Raw genomic sequence first — 18,319 nt, forward strand, 5'->3', positions numbered from 1 at the left:
CAGCTCTTATGCAAACATTCTCAATCAACAGTAACAGCATGAAGATGATGTTTCTTTCCTCTCTGTTCCTCTCAGAAGCCTTAAATATTTTGCGCTGTATACAGCAGAGTTTTGTTCTACAACAATGTGTATGTTAACAGAATTGAATTATTTATTGTGCCCTTTTTGACAATAATGGTGTGTTCAACACTATTAAGAGGCCTATTATCTCATTCATTATCTTGATCTTCCCCTCTTTCCCTCCACTCTCCCCTTTCTCTCTCGGTCCCCTCCTCCACCTCCTCCTGCTCCTCCTCCTCCACCTCCTCCTCCTCCTCCTCCTGCTGCTGCTGCTGCTGCTGCCCAGTGGAGGTGAGAGGTGTCAGGGGCTCACTCGGGGGGCTGATGGAGGGCACGGGGTCTCCCGCTGAGGAAGCCCCTGATGAAAGCCCATCTAAGCCCCTGAGCCCGTTGGAGGGCTGGGAGGAGCTCGGGGGTCCAGGCGGTGGTCTGGCTAGCCGGCTCGGGCTGGAGCTCGACCCTGGCGATTCAGGATCGTCTGGCCAGCTGCACCACGACTCCTCTGTGGACATGGAGGACGCCGACTCGCTGGGCTCCAACAGCCTCGGGGCATTCGGCGGCTTGGCCAGAGGTGGCCCCCACGGGCTCGGCTGCCACAGGCCGGCCTGGGCTCTGGCCCTCCACGCACAGGAGTGCTTCAACCAGGAGGTGGTAAAGTACGCCGGGCAGCTCGGACGTCACGGCAAGGGTTCCTCGAGTCTGGAGGAGAAAGCCCAGGTGGGTCGGCAGTGGCTGGAGTAGAAAGAGACGCAGAGAGAGACAGAGACAGAGAGTGAGGGGGAGGGCATGAAGAAGAAAGAGAGAAGATAGCTTTTTACATGATGAGATAGAAAGAGGAAGATATAGTAAATATGAGGATTAATGGGTTGGGGGAAATATTTTGCTTCAGTCAGACAGAGAGAGACAGGGAGAAAATATGCTAATGAAATGCTAATGTCATGCTAATTGTTAGTTGTGTAAACAACAGTCCAATCTTCTTGTCATTTTGGGTCTGTGCACAGCTGTCCATGTTTTGACTGCTTTCTTTTTGTGCTCACTAACTTCTATCTATATTAAAATCTGCTTAATGCTAACCGTATTAAAAAAGGGCAATTTTTTTTAATTAAAAGAATTTCAGCAGGCATGTCCTTTAGTTGACATGTATTTATGCTTGTGTATCCTGAATTAAATGCTTAGAAATAAGATATGGCTTGGCAATCCAACTGTCAATCACAGGGAAAGTGCCCAATGCTGTGTTGAAGTATCACTTTGCATAAACACAGCCACTGTAGTAGTTATCATCTCTTATGATAAGTGCACCTCAGACAAAGTGGGTATTATCAAGGCATAATGGAATATTTATTCGCAATCTTTACCAGAGTGTGAACTTTGATGATGACGAGCCTGATAGCGATAGCAATGAATTGAAATGCACTTTCTTCTCTTCGCAAGAGCAGTTAGACAGTGACCTCCCTGTTGCACAGTGAAAGAAACAGCCTCCTTTATGTGTGTGTGTGTGTGTGTGTGTGCGTGTGTGTGTGTGTGTGTGTGTGTGCGTGTGTGATCTGCTCCTCCCAGCACTTCAAAGAGACATCGATCTCTGTAACCATAGTGAAGAGCTGGGGGCTCGTAGCGTGATGCCTCATGGTCCACACAGATGCTCTCTTTCAGAATGCAGCACTTATTGTAGCCATATGCTTCACAACACATCCACTATTTTGGTTAATAATGCTACACTGTATTGGAAGGTTTTTGTAACCCATTTAAACATGACCACAAATAACCTCAGACACATGGGCTTCTTATTACTTGTGGTAAAATAGCATAATATATACTATGAAGTAGTTGCTCAGCACTACTGCATATAATTGCATCTTGGATGGGCAGAACAGCTGGTATTTTAAGGGTTTGCAGATTGTGAGCGGAGAAATTGGAAGCTGATTTCAGCTCTTTTTTTCTGCCTATGCAGGAACTTCACCAGCAGTTGACCATAGAGACCAGAAACATGAGGAAGACCAGAAATTTCCACCACAAGTTACTTAAACAAGAACGGAAAAACAAAGGTGTGTACCTTCTAGACCCTCGAAACCCTCTAGCCTGGACAGAAAAGGAAGCCCCGAATCACCAAATATCCAGAAACCAATTCAAATCTCTTATCCGGCAATGGGCGGGTTTTATATGACAGACAGAGGAGTAAAGTTAGCAGTGCTGTTCAACACAACCAATGGATGTGCTGAAGGCGTCAGTGTTAAACGATATTACTTTGGAATTGAATATACAACTGCATTTAAAACATTTGTTGAAAATGTTTGTTGTACCTCTGAAAAGATTTGGTAAGAGTTTAATGTACCAATTTAAGTTCCATATCAGTGAATGAAGGTTTCCCAGACCCATTGTCAGTTTCAATTGAGATTTGAACAGAGGTCAGGTGTAAGCCATGCTAAAGACCCTCAGCTGTTTTTGAGGAATGCTTATCAAGTCAAGCAGAAATACTTACCTCCTTTATTTGTTTATCCTTTCCTCTTTCTACATATTGGGAGAAGGATCGGAAGCGAAAGTTATGCTGTCAAAACTAAAGATTCAGTTTGAGGAGCAGAGGACCAAAGTGGAGTTTCTAGACGCTGTGAGAAAGTACCTTGAGGTAAAATATGCTGAATTTCAATCAAATGCTGCTCTGTAAGTTTTTCTAAGTTGCTAAGATGCATTTATACTTTTGAAACTTTAACCATACTAGCCCATTTTTCTAGTATAATGTGGGGCAATGTGTGTGTGTGTGTGTGTGTGTGTGTGTGTGTGTGTGTGTGTGTGTGTGTGTGTGTGTGTGTGTGTGTGTGTGTGTGTGTGTGTGTGTGCGTTTGTGCGTGTCATGCCGTAGGTGTTGTGTTTGGACCAGCAGGGTGTGGATGTGTCTTTGCTGCCTTCTCTGGCCAAGGGAGGCTCTGGTGGCCTGGAGATCCAGCCTCAGGATGACCCAGCACTGTTGACTCTGCTGCCCGAGGCGAGGAAGGGGAAAGGGGGCTTGGCAGGAAGCGGCAGCAGTCTCCTGGTGTCAGGGACCCATCTGGGCCTCATGTCCTACCTATATGCCAGGTGACTTGGCAACACACACTCACACTCACACAAATGAAAACAGTATTCCACAATGTATAGTGTGTTCTTAATCTTTTATATGGGGAGTATTGTGTGATAAGAAACACTTGCTATGGTTATAATGCATTCATACTCATTAAATAAGGGATAATGGACGACACATTCTAGATGGTAAAACGGCCCGACGCAAAGCGGAGGTTGCTATGGCCAAAGGCAGGCATATCTCAGGATTCTGATGAACCATAGCTTTGAAACATCGCTATTTTACCTAGCCTACATGTCATCCAACCAGCTAAAATCCACCTCCGTCATATGCTACAATGTTGCTATGTTCTGAACCTCTGTATTTTACAGCTTGGATTCAACGTGACAGTTAATTTAAACTTAACAACTAGTTTGGCGAATTAATATACAAGTGTGATACGGGCAATAAATTGGATCTACTTCATAGGTGTGCAAATAACATACGGTTAATACACATTCTAAATTACGCAGGATAATGGGAAATTCAATCAAGCAAAAAACTAAATTAAAGAATCTCTGACAATTCACCTTATGTCTTCCTGATATCTGTTACTGCTAGAGATGCTCACATCGAGGGCTACATCCAACAGTTCCTCTACACATACCGTTACTTCTGCAAACCTGAAGAAGTTCTGCAGTTTTTAATGGAGACCTTCAGGAGAGTGTCAGGGTGAGTAGTAGCATAGAAAAGATGAAATTATGTCATATTTCCTATCATTTGTTAAAAATACTCTAAATTTGGCATTGAGAGTGAACCTGTCTCTGTTCTCATCTAGTGAAAATCAGGATGACCCCTCCTCAGATGCCACTAAGGTTTTTAACCGCTCGCTGGACCTTCTGCACTGTTGGGTAGAGGACTGTCGGCTGGTGGACTTCCCCTACAAATCAGGGCTTCAGCAGACCCTCACCACCTTCCTCTGCTCAGAGGTGACTGAATCAGGAACAGCCATCCGAGAAACTGTGCTGTACAATCAGGCATTAAGGGCCGTTCACACCAGGAGTGATAACTATGAAGATAACTATAACGATAACGATAAAAGCGCTCACACTGGGCAATCATGACGAAAGTGTCTCTTCATGTTGATGAATGTGATGGCTAAAATGTTATAGATTCCGATTGGCTGTCAGCTTTTTATCGTTCTCAAAATCGCTCTGAAAGTGATCCCCAACTATATCCTTCTACATGTCCTTAACATTATAGTTTATGTGTGGACATCATCATTCATACTAGTAAGAACAATATTTGGTTGCACTTTACTTGACAGTATCGACATAAGTGACATGACACTGTCATGAACGTGTCATAAACAAGTCATAAACGTTTATGACATAACGCTTCTGTTATTAAGTGACATTCGTTTTCTGTCATAACAAGTTAGGGTTAGAGGTTAGAATTAGGGTTAGGGTTCATATGTCATGACAGTGTCATGTGTTCATGACAGTGTCATGTCACTCTTATGCCGATACTGTCAAGTAAAGTTTTACCCAATATTTTTTGTTGTTGTTATCGTTATAGTTCTCGTTCTTGGTGTGAATGGCCCTTTAAACTCGATGGTCTTGAACCAGTTCTTTCTGTCTTTCAGCAGAAATGAATGACCAGATTCTCTATGCATACTGCAAGCCAGCGAAGTACCCTATTTAGAGCAAACATACACACACACACACACACACACACACACACTCACACACACACACAAAGTTGACCAATGAAATTAGTGCAGCTGAGGTGTCAGTTGTGTTCTATGGTAATTTTAGACGATGGAAAGTTATTTTTACGTAGTGAATAGAGAGCACTGAGACTTGTAATGAAGTAAAAGAATTAAGCACTCCTCACCACTCTCCTTTTTCCCGGAACACTCTTGCTGCTCTTATCTAAGCCCTGTTGTGCTGCTGTGTCACTGTTCATACCCCAGGTGGCGCCACTGGACTGCCGAGGAGAGAGCCTGCTTGCTGTGCTCCAGGGTGAGCTGGAGAAGAGATGGAGCCAAGGGGAGTCTGCTCCCTGCCCAGGCCCAGACTGTGCTCTGGAGGACGGGGACGCCCAGTCAGTTCATGGCCTCTGCAGGAGGACGTCAGTCGATGACGGAAGCAAAAAGGTGTGGTGCTGACTACACAGGAAGAAGAGAAAGTGGCACAGCAGATTATTCAATTAATGTGTTAGTGTAATGACAGTAGGGTTGCTAAAATATTTCTGTCTTTGTTTATGTATGGGTATGTGTGTGTTGTGTGTGTGTGTGTGTGTGTGTGTGTGTGTGTGTGTGTGTGTGTGTGTGTGTGTGTGTGTGTGTGTGTGTGTGTGTATGTGCGTGTATGTGTGTGTGTGTGTGTGTATGTGTGCGTGCGTGTGTGTGTGTGCGCGCACCCGTATAGAGCTTCCAGTGGCGCCTCTCCCGTGTGGTGGAGCCCCAGCCCAAGGAGCCGGTGTTCTCCATCGCGGCGGTGCTGCCACGGCCCTGCTACTCGTCCCTGCTCAAGCAGCTGGGTCCCACGGCCTGTCTGAGGGCTGAGGAGCGCCTGCCCTTCAGCCAGCAGCAGCACAGTGCACAGCACACTGCCCAGCAGCTTACGCTGCTCGAGCAGGTACACACACACACACACACACATACACACACATACACACACACACACACATACACACACACACACACCTACACACACACACACACACACACACACACACACACACACACACACACACATGACAGACAGACACACTAACACACACACACACACACACATGACAGACAGACACACTAACACACACACACGCGCGCCTGTGTAAAACACACACACACAAACACATAAAATACAAGAAAATATGAAGGGCAAGACTCACACTGGGCACAAACCACTGGGACAGAGGACGTAATTATGAGATGAAATCATATCAATGTAGAACCAAACTGACAGCATAATTTACAAGAACCAACCGTCAGTGGAATTTATACATTTTATACATAAGTAACAAATAAATCCTCTAAAGAATAAGCATTGGCAATCTGAGACATCATACTGTTTACATAGATTACATTTTTGTTGTGTTTGGGAGGCAAGTTACTGTAAAAGCTGTATTGTAATGTCAGTGTTTTGGCAACCAGCATCATTGATTACCAGCAGTGTTTTGTCAACCAGCATCATTGATTACTGTAAGTTGCCATTGGTGTACACTGAAACTTACACAGAAATACATACACGCTTGGACTCTAGGGGGAGACAAAGATTCAGCGATCACTGATCACCCAGGGCCAGGTATCTTTGATCAACAGTGGTATACTTGTCCGTATACAGCCGCCTCTGTTCTCATGCCCTATTCTTGATAGTTGTCTGGCTTGTTAATAATGACTAAAGGTCTTGTAGTGTGCACATCCATATTGTTCTCTGCCACCCTTTTGTGGTCCTTCTCAGGAGATGTTCCACAGCTGTCACCCAGTTCACTTCCTCAACTCACGAGCTCAAGGGGTCAAAGACAAGACCGTGTCCAGGTGAATCTCTACCTGACACACACACGCACACACACACACACACACACACACACACACACACACACACACACACACACACACACACACACATATAGAATAGAACTGCACACCTCAAGTGGTTCTAAGTTGACACTGTATTCTCCAGCACATGCATTCCATTCAGCATAATTAGAGGAACTTTGGACCTGTAACCGGAGGGTTGCCGGTTCGAACCCCAACCAGTAGGCACGGCTGAAGTGCCCTTGAGCAAGGCACCTAACCCCTCACTGCTCCTCGAGCGTCGCTGTTGATGCAGGCAGCTCACTGCGCCGGGATTAGTGTGTGCTTCACCTCACTGTGTGCTGTGTGTGTTTCACTAATTCACGGATTGGGATAAATGCAGAGACCAAAAATTCCCTCACGGGATCAAAAGAGTATACTTATTCTATAACTTCACTGTCATTTAGAGTCTTAGTATACAAGCATGATTTGGTACATTTGGTAAAGCATGGAGGGGCTTTAAACGGTCCTTTGGTTAGAGCTCCTGTGGCACCTCAGGACCAGGATTAACATGTGTCCATGCAGTCATATATATGTGATGTCCTGTATTTTGTTTAGGAGAAAAACACCTGCTATGTGAGTAAACGTCTGTACATGTCATGTTTGGGAGCCTGGCCTAATGAGCTGTTGAATGACTCGCTGTCTCCCAGATGCGTGTCTTCTGAAGCGGTGCCTGCAGAGGGCGCCGGTCACGGCCTGTCCGAGGCCTCGCCACAGGAGTCACCTCTGCTTCATCTGCTGAGATACGCCGACAGCGTCACCAACTGGGTCTCCGCCGAGATCGTCATCTGCGACTCCGTCAAGGTGCCTGACCCGCTCGCGTCCCACGCACACTCCGCTGTCTGCGGGAGGCGCGTGCCAATCTGTCGAGATTAGCGTAGAAATGACGCACAGGGATGATGAGATTGCATGTCTGCATGCGTGGCCGTTGAATTTGTAAAGCCACCATAAAACTGTGACGTGATTCTCTCTCTCTCTCTCTCTCTCTCTTTCTCTCTCTTTGTCCCTCTCTCTTTCTCTCTCTGGTGGGTTCTTAGGTGCAGACAGCTCTGCTCGCCAAGTTCTTGTCCATAGCTAAGTGCTGCTACGAGTCCAGGAATTTCGCCACGGCCATGCAGATCCTCGCCGGTCTGGAGAATGTCATCATCCGGCAATTACCCGTAAGACTGGAGCCTTGGGTGTGTGTGTGTGTGTGTGTGTGTGTGCGTAGTCTGGGAGTTATCTCAGCGGCATTGTGGATAAGCTTAATTCAGTGTCAATTAGTTCCAACAATAGGGAAAGGTAGTAGTTCATGGACCTCATGTATACACAGCGATATTGAAAACTTTATTTAAGGGGTCGTCCATTCCAGGCTGAACTATTTCTGTTTTCCCAGCCTCCCCAGAAATGAGTTGTTGATTGCCTCTTTTGTGCTCAGTGTATTTAAATTTTGAATTAATTCATTTAATCTGGAGGCGGGTTTGGTATTATTTTTGTTTACTAGGAGGGTGGCTATGCCCATCATGTCTGTGGCAAAATATGCTAATGTGCATTATGTATTAAGCTGTGAGGCAATAATTATTAAGCTTGTTGTTTTGACTCATTAAAATGAGTTGCCTAAGTTGAAAACAATAACTTCCACAAACATTACAGTTCAGGGAAAACTTATCTCCAGTTTTGATATACAGCTGCAAAGACCAAATATTGCCTTTTATTACAGTTTCCACCCATCTCTCTCAACAGGCATGGAAGCATCTCAGTGTGAAAGTGTGTGAGATTATTGAGGAACTTCGAGCTGTTCAGGTAAGCACCATCCATGCATCACTAATCACCTGAGCTTTACATATCTGAGGGAGGCCACAGTGAGGTGTATTTACTATGATACTACCTTCTCTCTCTCTGGGTTGAACCACATTTGCTTTTAGTTGGCTAATGTGGTCTTGATGTGTCTCCACACCACCCATGTGTGTCCTGGGAATCTGAAAATGAATAGAAGTGAATGAGAGGGTGCTTGTAACTAGTGGTCCACCCTAACTTAAAGATCATTGGGCTCCATGTTTGTAGTGATGGCCCATCTACACCCTGTTACCCTCCTCTAAAGAGGCCTCCATTTCTGTAACAGCCTATGATAGTACCTCTAGGCATTGTCAGAAACTCCCATGCATCATCTTAACCCTCCTGTTGTGTTCGTTCTATGTTTATTAGTATTGTTTTCCTGATCAAAAATTACATTATTGTTTATTATAAATCCATACTAATACATACATTATCACATCATGTTGTAGTAGACTTTTTAACAACTTCATTCTTTTTAGACTTTTTAACAACTTCAACATTCGTTTGAATATTACAATTTAAACTTCCATTTCCTATTTATGGTCTGCAGGCCTCATTGCCCTGAGCTCATACAACTCTGTGGGGGAAAGAATCTATTAGAGGTTCCCCTGTGAGCTACCATAGAAGTGTGTGTGCACAAACACACATAATGTCCATCTGATCAGCAGGGATTTGCCTGGACTCAATTTTATACACTTACTGTGATCTCACTCATGAATTTCTTATGGCTGGTCATTTTTGACGGGGAACGCCACAGGCGTCCAAAAGTTAAATAAAACACCCAGAATGAAAATGGTCAAAATGTATTTTTATCTCATATAAGATGCCCTGCTCTTTTCTACCGGCAGCTCAACGGCATGTGAATGGCCCCTTTGTGTTGCTTCCCATTTGCAATTAAATGAAGTCTTTCTTCCTCAGCAGACACTTTCATCCGTAGTAGTTAACCAATTAAACACAACACAAACACTTCCACACCAAATGCAATGTGCTGTATGAAACAAGCCTGTTTCCCATCAGCCCACAGCCCCACATAGCTGATCATGAGACAGGGGGAAAGTGTTGTCCTGCTGTGTGTTTGTGCCCTCAGGTGTTCCTGCGGAGCGACAGCCTGTGCCTGGTGGAGGGGGATCCCCTGCGGGTGAAGCCCACTCTGCCCGACGCCAACGTCCTGGCCCTGCACCTCCAGCAGCTGGAGATAGGAGCCTTCACGCTCACCACCGGTGCCTACAAGTGGCCCAAACTGAGGTGGGCTAGAGCCCGTCACACACTCTATTGAACACGCACAGGGACTCCCATGCACGCCCCCAGGTCACTAATCTGCTACTGCTGTTGTTGTGTAGGTTGGCAAAGCTTTGAGGGTCATGGGCACCGTGCCCTGGAGATGCACACACTGAGTTTTTTCCCATTTTTATTATATTTTTTGGGCATTTTTGCTTTTATTATGATAGGACAGTCAGAGATTTACAGGAAGTAAAGTGAAGTATGTGGGAGGGAGAGATGGGGTAGGATCTAGAAATGACCCAGACCGGACTCAAACCCAGTCTCCGTGAAGACTTAGACCCATATGTGGTACAGGCGCTGTAGCCAGCTGCACCACAGCACCCCCATGCACACACTGATACAAATGTATACCTTGTAATTAGAGACACTAATGGAACATTTCTTCTAATCTCAGTAATGTAACTCTAATCGGTTCATTTTACATTGTGTCATGACATCACTGTATTCGTTGGGTATGATTAGTTTGGGGATTCAGACAATTTCATTCTAATGAAGACAGTAGATGAAAATAATAACCTTGCTGATATTTTGTTAATAGTTGTGGAACTATGGCAATTCTGGAAAGCTGTGGGAAGAGTTAGGGACAGATATCTTTTATTTAATGAATCCTTCTTCCACAGCTTAAGACTTCCGTAAGTTAGAGATAAGTAGTTACAGTGTCTTGGAATGAGGAGAAACTTGAGGCTTGTTACTGCTTTTAGCTTGTGACCTTTCATCTCTCCCTGCATCTGTTCTTGCCTTCCCTGTGTCCTAGATAAGACACCCCTCCAACTGCTTTAGTGGAGCACTGAACTTTTGGCATGCAACACATTTATCTGCAGTTAAGACACACACACACACACACAAACACACACACACACACACACACACACAGTGTTCCCTCGTCCAGGCTGGTAGACAGATGCTAGGGGTCAGGGAGTGAGAGCGAGTGGACGGTAATGACACAGCTGGTTATTTCCATTGGCAGACGCAGCTAAACCGCCTCCTCGCGCGGTGCCAGGATGGACGGCAGGTGGTGCACCATGGGAATGTGTGTGATTGGGGAGATGTTCCCACAGCAAGGTGCTGATGACAGATGCTGAGGTTAGGATCGGTGGCAGAGAGTGGGATGGAGAGAGAGAGAAAAAAAGATAGATAGAGAGGGAGAAAGAGAGAGAGGGTATAGGGTAGCAGAGACAGGAAGACAAAAGTAAGAGTAGGCAGAAAAGAAATATGAAACTAGAGGGAAAGTAATATACATTTAGAGTTTAGGGAGCGAAAGAGATAACAGCTACCCCTTAAGTTGCCTCATCTGTTCAACTGAGTAGGTTTCTGTTATGGAGACTGATTGAAGAGATGGGTTTTAATGTGTTTGGTGTTTGAAGGCGAGGCTGAGAAAATGGTTCTGCTAGTGCTTGCATAGACTCCAACTCCATCTGTTGTCTTCATCACAATTCTGAAGAAGCGATTAAAAGAGTTTTACATAACAGTATTTTAGTCTGTGCATCTTTTCTTTTTAGTTCAAGCATTTTTCTGTCCAAAAACATATCCCTGAGATGTGCCTGTACTAAAAGTAACTTTAGAGGTAAGAATTTGTTTAATCAATAATTGCTGACATAAATCTGGCACAAAGAATGAGGATGCATAAAAAAGCACTTGAAAAAAGAGGCTTGAATCACACCATCAGAGGGATGTACTGCAAGCTACCTCTTTCAGTTATACATTTTGCCATTTTAGTGAATTATAGATTATGATGATCTTTGTCATGGTGTGCATCCAGAAATATGAAAGGCTTAAAATGTTTGTGGAGAACTATGTAGATGTTATTTGATCTTGACACCATCATTTTTTTTTCTTTATTGTGTCATGGACCCATGAACCTCCATGTTTCATTACTTTCACCCCCCCCCCCCCCACACACACACAGTAATTATATTCTCTCTTTGTACTCCTTTGACTTTCAAAATCAACTACTTTACAGCAGGCAATTAAAATGCAGCCTCACATGCAGTTGGTGGCACCAATTAATAACTAAAAAACAAGTTTCAGACCAGGGAGTACGTAGGAGTGCTGAAACTATGCCATATTTAGGATAGTTGAAGATATATAAGGAAAAAGTTTACTGTTGGTTAAAAAGGCATCATGCACATAATATACACATACAACATAACATTATAGAAAATTTGGGATTGGTGATGCAAATGATCTGTTTCTCTTTCTCTTCTCTCTCACTCTCTCTTTCTCTATCTTCATCACCATAGGACCATAGGTCGAGTGGTGAGCCAGGTCCATGCGTTCCAGGAGTTTCCATACCCCTACGCCGCTGACCCAGAGTTCCAAGCCTACTTGCGCGTGCGCATCGCTCACCTGGGCTCCTGCGACGTGCAACTCCTCGCCGCAGACAACGAGGCCAACTTCCACCAGCTCCCCAGCAGTGACCGGCACTCGCGCCGCATCCAGGAGACACTGCGCCGCGTCAGGGCCACCTTTCAGTGAGGCCATCTCTCCCCTTGCCGGACACGACAGTTTGATGCTATGACCCCCATCAGATCTGATCAAAGCGAGGACGTGGGGAGCCTCATGATTGGGACATGGTGTTGTATACCAAGGCCAAAATGTGTTGGGTTTGAGTGGGTTTTGTGTGATGTCCCTGGTACACATGAATAAATACAGTACCTCCTGAATTGGCTGGACTGAGAAGGCAGAGGAGGATGTGTCCTGGGCCAGTGCAAGCCAGTACAACCAGGCTGACCGGGAGCAATGTATCCAACAGTGTGATGAATGTTGTTGGCAAGCGCAAGTCTGGTGTATTGTAATGTCGATCTTGACGTCCTACCAGTGTAAAGGGTTCTTGAAAAGGCCACACTAAATTATACAAGGTTTTATTTGTTTTAATGGTACACTTTATAATGGTTGTGGCATCAGGATAGGCTAGTAAATGTTTCCTTCTCCACCGTGTAGCTATTTGGATGGCTACCCATAGTCACAAAAAAGCAGAAAGCATCTTATGGCCTGCTTGGGTGTGTTAACTGCTTCTCTTTCTTTTGATGCCAAAAAATGCATGGAGTGTGAAACAAACAAAAGAGTTACCCATATCTAACCACAGTGTTGAAAAAGTATTTTAAGATTCTTTCGATTTTATCCACTTTTTGTTGCAGGGAGATGTCTGTGACTGATGCTAGTAAGGTTTGAATTTCCTGGGCAGTTACTGACTAGAGAGTGTTCTGTTGTTCAGGTGCCAGTGCGTGCCCATGTTTTTATGAAACTGTCATTTTGACACTTCACTGCACTTCACCATCTATTACAACAAGTAAACAACGTTATACTTTACAATTTACTTTAGGTAATGTACCAATTCTAATGTATGGTATTCAATAATGTCATTTTACGTACCTTACAAACAAACATGCCCAGGCGGATAAATGGTGAAACATCTTAAAAGCATGTTGTTGTTTTTTCTATAGCGATATAGCCATAGCGTGGCAAATCATTTGAATGGCGCCAGAATCTCTGTGCATAGGTGAAAGCATGGGGGGGGGGGCAATTTGTCACGAAATTGTCACATTCGGAGCAAGGAAATAGCTCTCTTGGGGGGCTACCGTACTGAGTCTCCACTAAGGCTGACCCCTCCCTTATTGTTTTCTTGTGGGGGATCAGTGACTGCAGCTTCAAAGCGACACAGATAAAGGCCGTAATTGGAAAGCAAAAGACGCCAAGCCCTCCAAGATAGAGATCACCGATAAGGGAAACATTCAACATGCGGCGGACAGCATTGTTCTTACTAAACGATACTTTTAGTGCCATTGTGTCCTGGCCATAGGATGTCACGCAGGTCAAAGGGATTTAAACACTTTGAGGAGTTGCACACAGAGAGAATAAATGCCTCAGCGCTTCGCTTGTCTTCACCGAATCTGTTTTGTATTTTAATCTTGGTCATGAATGACCCCTTAGTAACCAGTAAGATAGTATTTTCTTAAAATGTCGGAATTATATTTTCCCTGAAAATGTATGAATAAACCATCCACTAAATACTGAAAATCTTGAAGAAAACAGATGTTACTGAGTGCCTGATCTAACTGTCATTAGAATCACTCACATCCCATAGAGGCTAATAATTTTAGGTTCCTTAAAATATGATTGGCGTATGACTTTTTGACTACTGTACATAAAGACTTGCAAGGATTTCTCTCTGTCTTGTCTTTTCCTTCTCCACTGCCTCGACATTCCCTGATACCTAAGAGCACACATAAGCTGAATTTGCATTTGAACTGCTAGTCAATCAGACGTAATTGTGCGGCTACTGTAATGCCTTTGATCTGTGATGTTTAAACCAGACGAGGCCAAACGCTGGCTGAGACAGTGGCGCCAGGTCACTCCGGGGCATGGAGGATGTGTTAATACCAAACCATTTGAACTGTATTGTTATTGCTATCAGTCAACAAGGAGCAGGGCAATTGCAGAATACTTTCGCAAGGAAAAGCCGCATCAGACGGCTTTATGTGCATCTTACTCCGGTCGGCATAGTTTAGGCCCTATAAAGAATTCAATTCATGGCTATTGTAATGCAGCTGTTTATCAGTGATATAAGTTTGCACATCCAGAACAATATTTTCATCGAAATTTTGAGGCATGCAAATATATTATGTGTGGAAATGTGCGTCATGTGACGCCAGAAATCTAATCGATTCAAATATATTATTTTGTTTTGGCAGCACTATGAGCATGCACGTGGACACCACACAACATTTTTTACTTTCTGTTTCCAATGTAACATGTTCACATTTATAAGCCATTAGAAACTGGTTTATACATGTATTAAACCCTAATATAAGACACCAGGGAAAAAAAACGTTTGATGTTCTGTCTGTTGATCCAGATGTTAGCAGCTTTTTCTTGCTGGGGTTGGACCGGACAGATAGTTGTGTGAGCTCGTGAGGTTCTCACAGACATCGTGGCGCCAGGCTTTCACACAATCACAGGATATGTAAAGACTTCAACAACGACCCATTAGCCTTAATGATTGAGAATTGATCAGGCGTTAACGCACCTATCCATATGTAAATGACGGAGGAGGTCGGGGCCTATATAAAGAGGGCCCTGGTTGTCATCCTGTCACAACACAGTCTGACCTCAATTGGATACAGTTCATTGCGCAAGAGACAGACAAGCCTTACTACAGCAAACATGGTGAAATACTTCTCCGTGGACTGGCTCATCCAGAGTGACACCCCAACCAACAAGGACCAGGAATCCAAGGACATGTCTTCTGCTCACTTCCGACCACACGTCCCTTGTGTGGTGCAGCCTCGTCAGCCATCATCGTTTGACAAATCTTACCTTCAACCAAAGCCAAAAGTAAAGAAAAGTCTGGATTTCAACGATAAACACACGGAACAGGAGCCGGTCGTGACTCCAGCTTGCGGCCCAGCAGATTGCTCCTCACCAAGTAAGTTGCCCATGACAAATGATATTCCTTTATTACCGTCAACAGATGTGCATATAGAGCAAGGTCAGTTACACGTGTCTAATGACCCTTCTTTTCTTTTTAAATTAAGTTTCAGAAATCAGTGGCTATTCCTCTGGCTATGAAAGCGAAGCGGCCTGCTCTGAATGCCCTTCCGTGGATGATGGGCTTGAAGCGGAGAGGGAGGGTGCTCAGCGCCGGGTCCGAACCAAGTTCACCCCAGAACAAATCCAGAAACTTGAGAAGATCTTCAGCAAACACAAATATCTGGATGCTGGGGAGAGAACCAAAACTGCCCTGAAGCTAAACCTCTCTGAAACACAGGTAAGCAGCCAAATCCAAATAACTGACCATACCATTTTATAGCCTATGCAACACGGATATTACCCTACTTTTGTCTGAACAATGTATTAATAAGCATGTGTCACTATTTTAGGTGAGAACGTGGTTCCAGAACCGGAGGATGAAGGTGAAACGTGATGTCCAGGATTTGCGCGCTGAGTACCTGAACCCAGCGATGCCCGCCATGATATACCCGGCAGTTCCATCCGTTCAGTACCACAGCTTCGGAGCACAGCAGATCCCCTTTGCCCCCACTGCCAGCATGCTCTACTCGTCCATGGGTCAACAATTGCCGGTCCAGCAGTTGATCACGCATCAGACTATCCACCCAGCAATGTCTGCAGCTTATTACTACTAATTGGCTATGAAAAAGACACTTAACCCCACTGCTGCTAACACTTATGCTGAAGTGCAATATTGTGTAATTTGTTGATTTGTATAAAGTACATGCATATTCTTACAATTTTGTAGAGAAACGTTTTTAAAAGTCTATTTATTGTCATTTTAAGAAAATAAAAATATATATGAATCTATTGATGATGATATTTCTGAGAGGTTTTTTTTCCAGATGGTTAAGTCTCAAACATTAGAACAAACACAATATTGAATTTGTATGCTGCATCATTACACTAGGTATAATACTAATGACATTCTATTAAAACGCATAGCTACACTGCCAGTCATAGCAGTAACATCTTAGAATAGGAGGAAAGGTGGATCATTGCATTCTGTGTGACATAGGCCTACACAAAGACATGATCTTCACCTAGCTCAATATGGGTACATTTTCAGAGATAGCCTATAGTAAAAATCCAGCTTGCATTTTACTTTCAGATTCATTCAATGTTAATCCTTTCCCAGTGAAGGCTAATGACATGGTGCTTTTACATTCATTTTTTCACATACACAAATTTTTTTTTCTTTACCAGAATCTACAGATTTACACACACATTTAATGCAAAAACTGTACAAATGTACACAAAACGTGTTAATCAAAATATATCCTTGCACTGATATGCCATTTAAAAATGACAATGATTTCTGGGTAATTACACAGAATAAAATAATTCCAGTTCCGGACTATTTTAAAGGATGGCCTTGTGCTGTAAGCGTTGATCTTTAGAGCCCGCCATACTGGGGGCCTGTTCCATACTGTGCTTTCATATGCGTGTTAACTAATTCTGTTTGTCTCTGCCAGAGCGTTTCAAACGCCAGCTAACGAGGAGATCATGACTGACAATTAGTACTAATTGCGTCGGTCATTGATGAGTTTACTCTTACCACAGGCGCAGGGTATACTGGCTCCAGCATGTCTGGGCGACTGTATGGCGAGTACAGAGGAGGCGACAGGGAATGTTTGATAAGGTATGGATGGGATCAAGGAACCCTATCTGATACGATCTCAAAAGTAGTGATCATTGTTTCAGGTTTAATCCCAACTAACTAAAACCTGATCCATTTAATTAGTCGACCCATCGGATAACAACTCTGATCACCTTTGAATTGTATTCAGAAACATGGCATTATTTCGTTTATTGCGCAATGTCGTGTGAGATTTAGTTGTTGAGCTATTAGTGTAATTTAATTTCTGGGAAGCATCAACAAAGATGGACCCTTCTGGTAAAACATGTCCGTATTTCAAAAGCTAATTCCTGGGCCACCGCAGGCCTCGTGTGTTTGCCTGGCGTCAGTAGCACTCCCAACGCCAATTCAGATTCTCGTTTTAACAGAGATCAAACGAAACTCACTCACTTTCGGGGTAGCCATCGCGCCCGCTGAGGTGTTTAGACAATGAGCCCAAATGTCTAAAGGCAACAGCTGACGGGAGAAAGCCCGGTAGGCCTCTTTCAAACGCTACTGGTCCCGCCTTTTGATTGGAGTTACACCAACAGAGGATTTGCCCAGACACGTAAAGTAAAAAAAAAAAACATAGGCTATCTATAGGCCTACCTGAAGGTATTATCAAATTCGTACAGAGCAGTCGATATTCGTCATGACTTGGGCAATGGGCAATAACTTCAGTGGTCATCACTGTGGAAAATAAGGTCCCCGCCCAGCTCGGCCATGCACTAATCTTCGCTTGATGAGGAAAAGTTAGATGTAATCACTAGTCAGTTTATGATCATTTACTTCTGTGATTTCTGTTGACCACAAAAGCAGTCGTCTAGGCGCGGTGCGATACTCAGACTCACTGGCGCCTGGATATAACAAGTGTAGGCTACAGCATGTGTGAAAACGTACGATTGCGACACCTATTAGCTTCAATTACAACACCCATCAAATACTTATCGTTCCGTCGAGACCTCTTTACTTATGCAAATACTGGTGGGATGACTCCTACATATAGGCTATGTCAGGCTAGGGCCTAAAGATACAGACTTAGTTTTGCTTGTCAAGCAACACAGCATTGGAGCACACAATGGCTAAACATTTCTCAGTGGAATGGCTTTCTCAAAGCTTTCATTCACCAGTAACTTACTTGAACACCTCGGATGACAGAATTCAGAGCAAAATCAACAAAGATACCTCCTGTGCGGATAGAAGATATACCATAGCAAACACGGATACTGCTGTTCTGTCAAATATGACTGACCTGTTGCAGACGGATACCGAGGATAATGGCAAGCAGGCTGCTACAGTCCCATCATCTCCTTCAGGTTGGTATCCCTATATGAAAGCATGGTGATTTTATATTTTCATTTGGGCATTGCAGGATTTATTATGGCCAATGTCATATGAGTAACCATATATGCTTGTTTTTATT

General features: G+C 44.0%; 2 protein-coding genes across 2 annotated transcripts in view; both read left to right on the forward strand.

Annotated features, from left to right (window-relative positions):
• Positions 1 to 13,875, forward strand: part of kndc1 (kinase non-catalytic C-lobe domain containing 1) — a 29,983-nt gene extending 16,108 nt beyond the window's left edge. The window contains exons 17-30 of the mRNA XM_076285194.1: positions 347 to 777; positions 2,009 to 2,102; positions 2,583 to 2,680; positions 2,915 to 3,129; positions 3,713 to 3,823; positions 3,930 to 4,080; positions 5,067 to 5,249; positions 5,524 to 5,733; positions 6,559 to 6,635; positions 7,325 to 7,478; positions 7,712 to 7,834; positions 8,397 to 8,456; positions 9,577 to 9,734; positions 12,011 to 13,875. Coding sequence (XP_076141309.1) covers positions 347 to 777; positions 2,009 to 2,102; positions 2,583 to 2,680; positions 2,915 to 3,129; positions 3,713 to 3,823; positions 3,930 to 4,080; positions 5,067 to 5,249; positions 5,524 to 5,733; positions 6,559 to 6,635; positions 7,325 to 7,478; positions 7,712 to 7,834; positions 8,397 to 8,456; positions 9,577 to 9,734; positions 12,011 to 12,245 — 2,300 coding nt within the window. The 3' untranslated portion in view covers positions 12,246 to 13,875. The remainder of the gene's footprint in view (positions 1 to 346; positions 778 to 2,008; positions 2,103 to 2,582; positions 2,681 to 2,914; positions 3,130 to 3,712; positions 3,824 to 3,929; positions 4,081 to 5,066; positions 5,250 to 5,523; positions 5,734 to 6,558; positions 6,636 to 7,324; positions 7,479 to 7,711; positions 7,835 to 8,396; positions 8,457 to 9,576; positions 9,735 to 12,010) is intronic.
• Positions 13,876 to 14,933: 1,058 nt separating this feature from the next.
• Positions 14,934 to 15,913, forward strand: vox (ventral homeobox). Its single transcript, XM_076285195.1, has 3 exons — positions 14,934 to 15,195; positions 15,305 to 15,537; positions 15,650 to 15,913. Exons 1-3 carry the CDS (start codon positions 14,934 to 14,936, stop codon positions 15,911 to 15,913), a joined length of 759 nt encoding a protein of 252 aa, XP_076141310.1.
• Positions 15,914 to 18,319: the final 2,406 nt, after the last annotated feature.

This window comes from Alosa pseudoharengus, unplaced genomic scaffold (assembly GCF_046254945.1).
Source record: "Alosa pseudoharengus isolate Yale_2024_CS ecotype anadromous, Long Island Sound unplaced genomic scaffold, YU_APseudo_1.1 YU_APseudo_1.1_scf_15, whole genome shotgun sequence".
In the NCBI taxonomy this organism is placed as follows: Eukaryota; Metazoa; Chordata; class Actinopteri; order Clupeiformes; family Clupeidae; genus Alosa; species Alosa pseudoharengus.

Coding starts and splice junctions, on each gene's coding strand:
- vox (XM_076285195.1), top strand. CDS start 14,934: ATGGTGAAATACTTCTCCGTGGACTGGCTCATCCAGAGTGACACCCCA. Junction 15,196..15,304: donor AGCAGATTGCTCCTCACCAA/GTAAGTTGCCCA, acceptor TTTTAAATTAAG/TTTCAGAAATCAGTGGCTAT. Junction 15,538..15,649: donor TAAACCTCTCTGAAACACAG/GTAAGCAGCCAA, acceptor TCACTATTTTAG/GTGAGAACGTGGTTCCAGAA.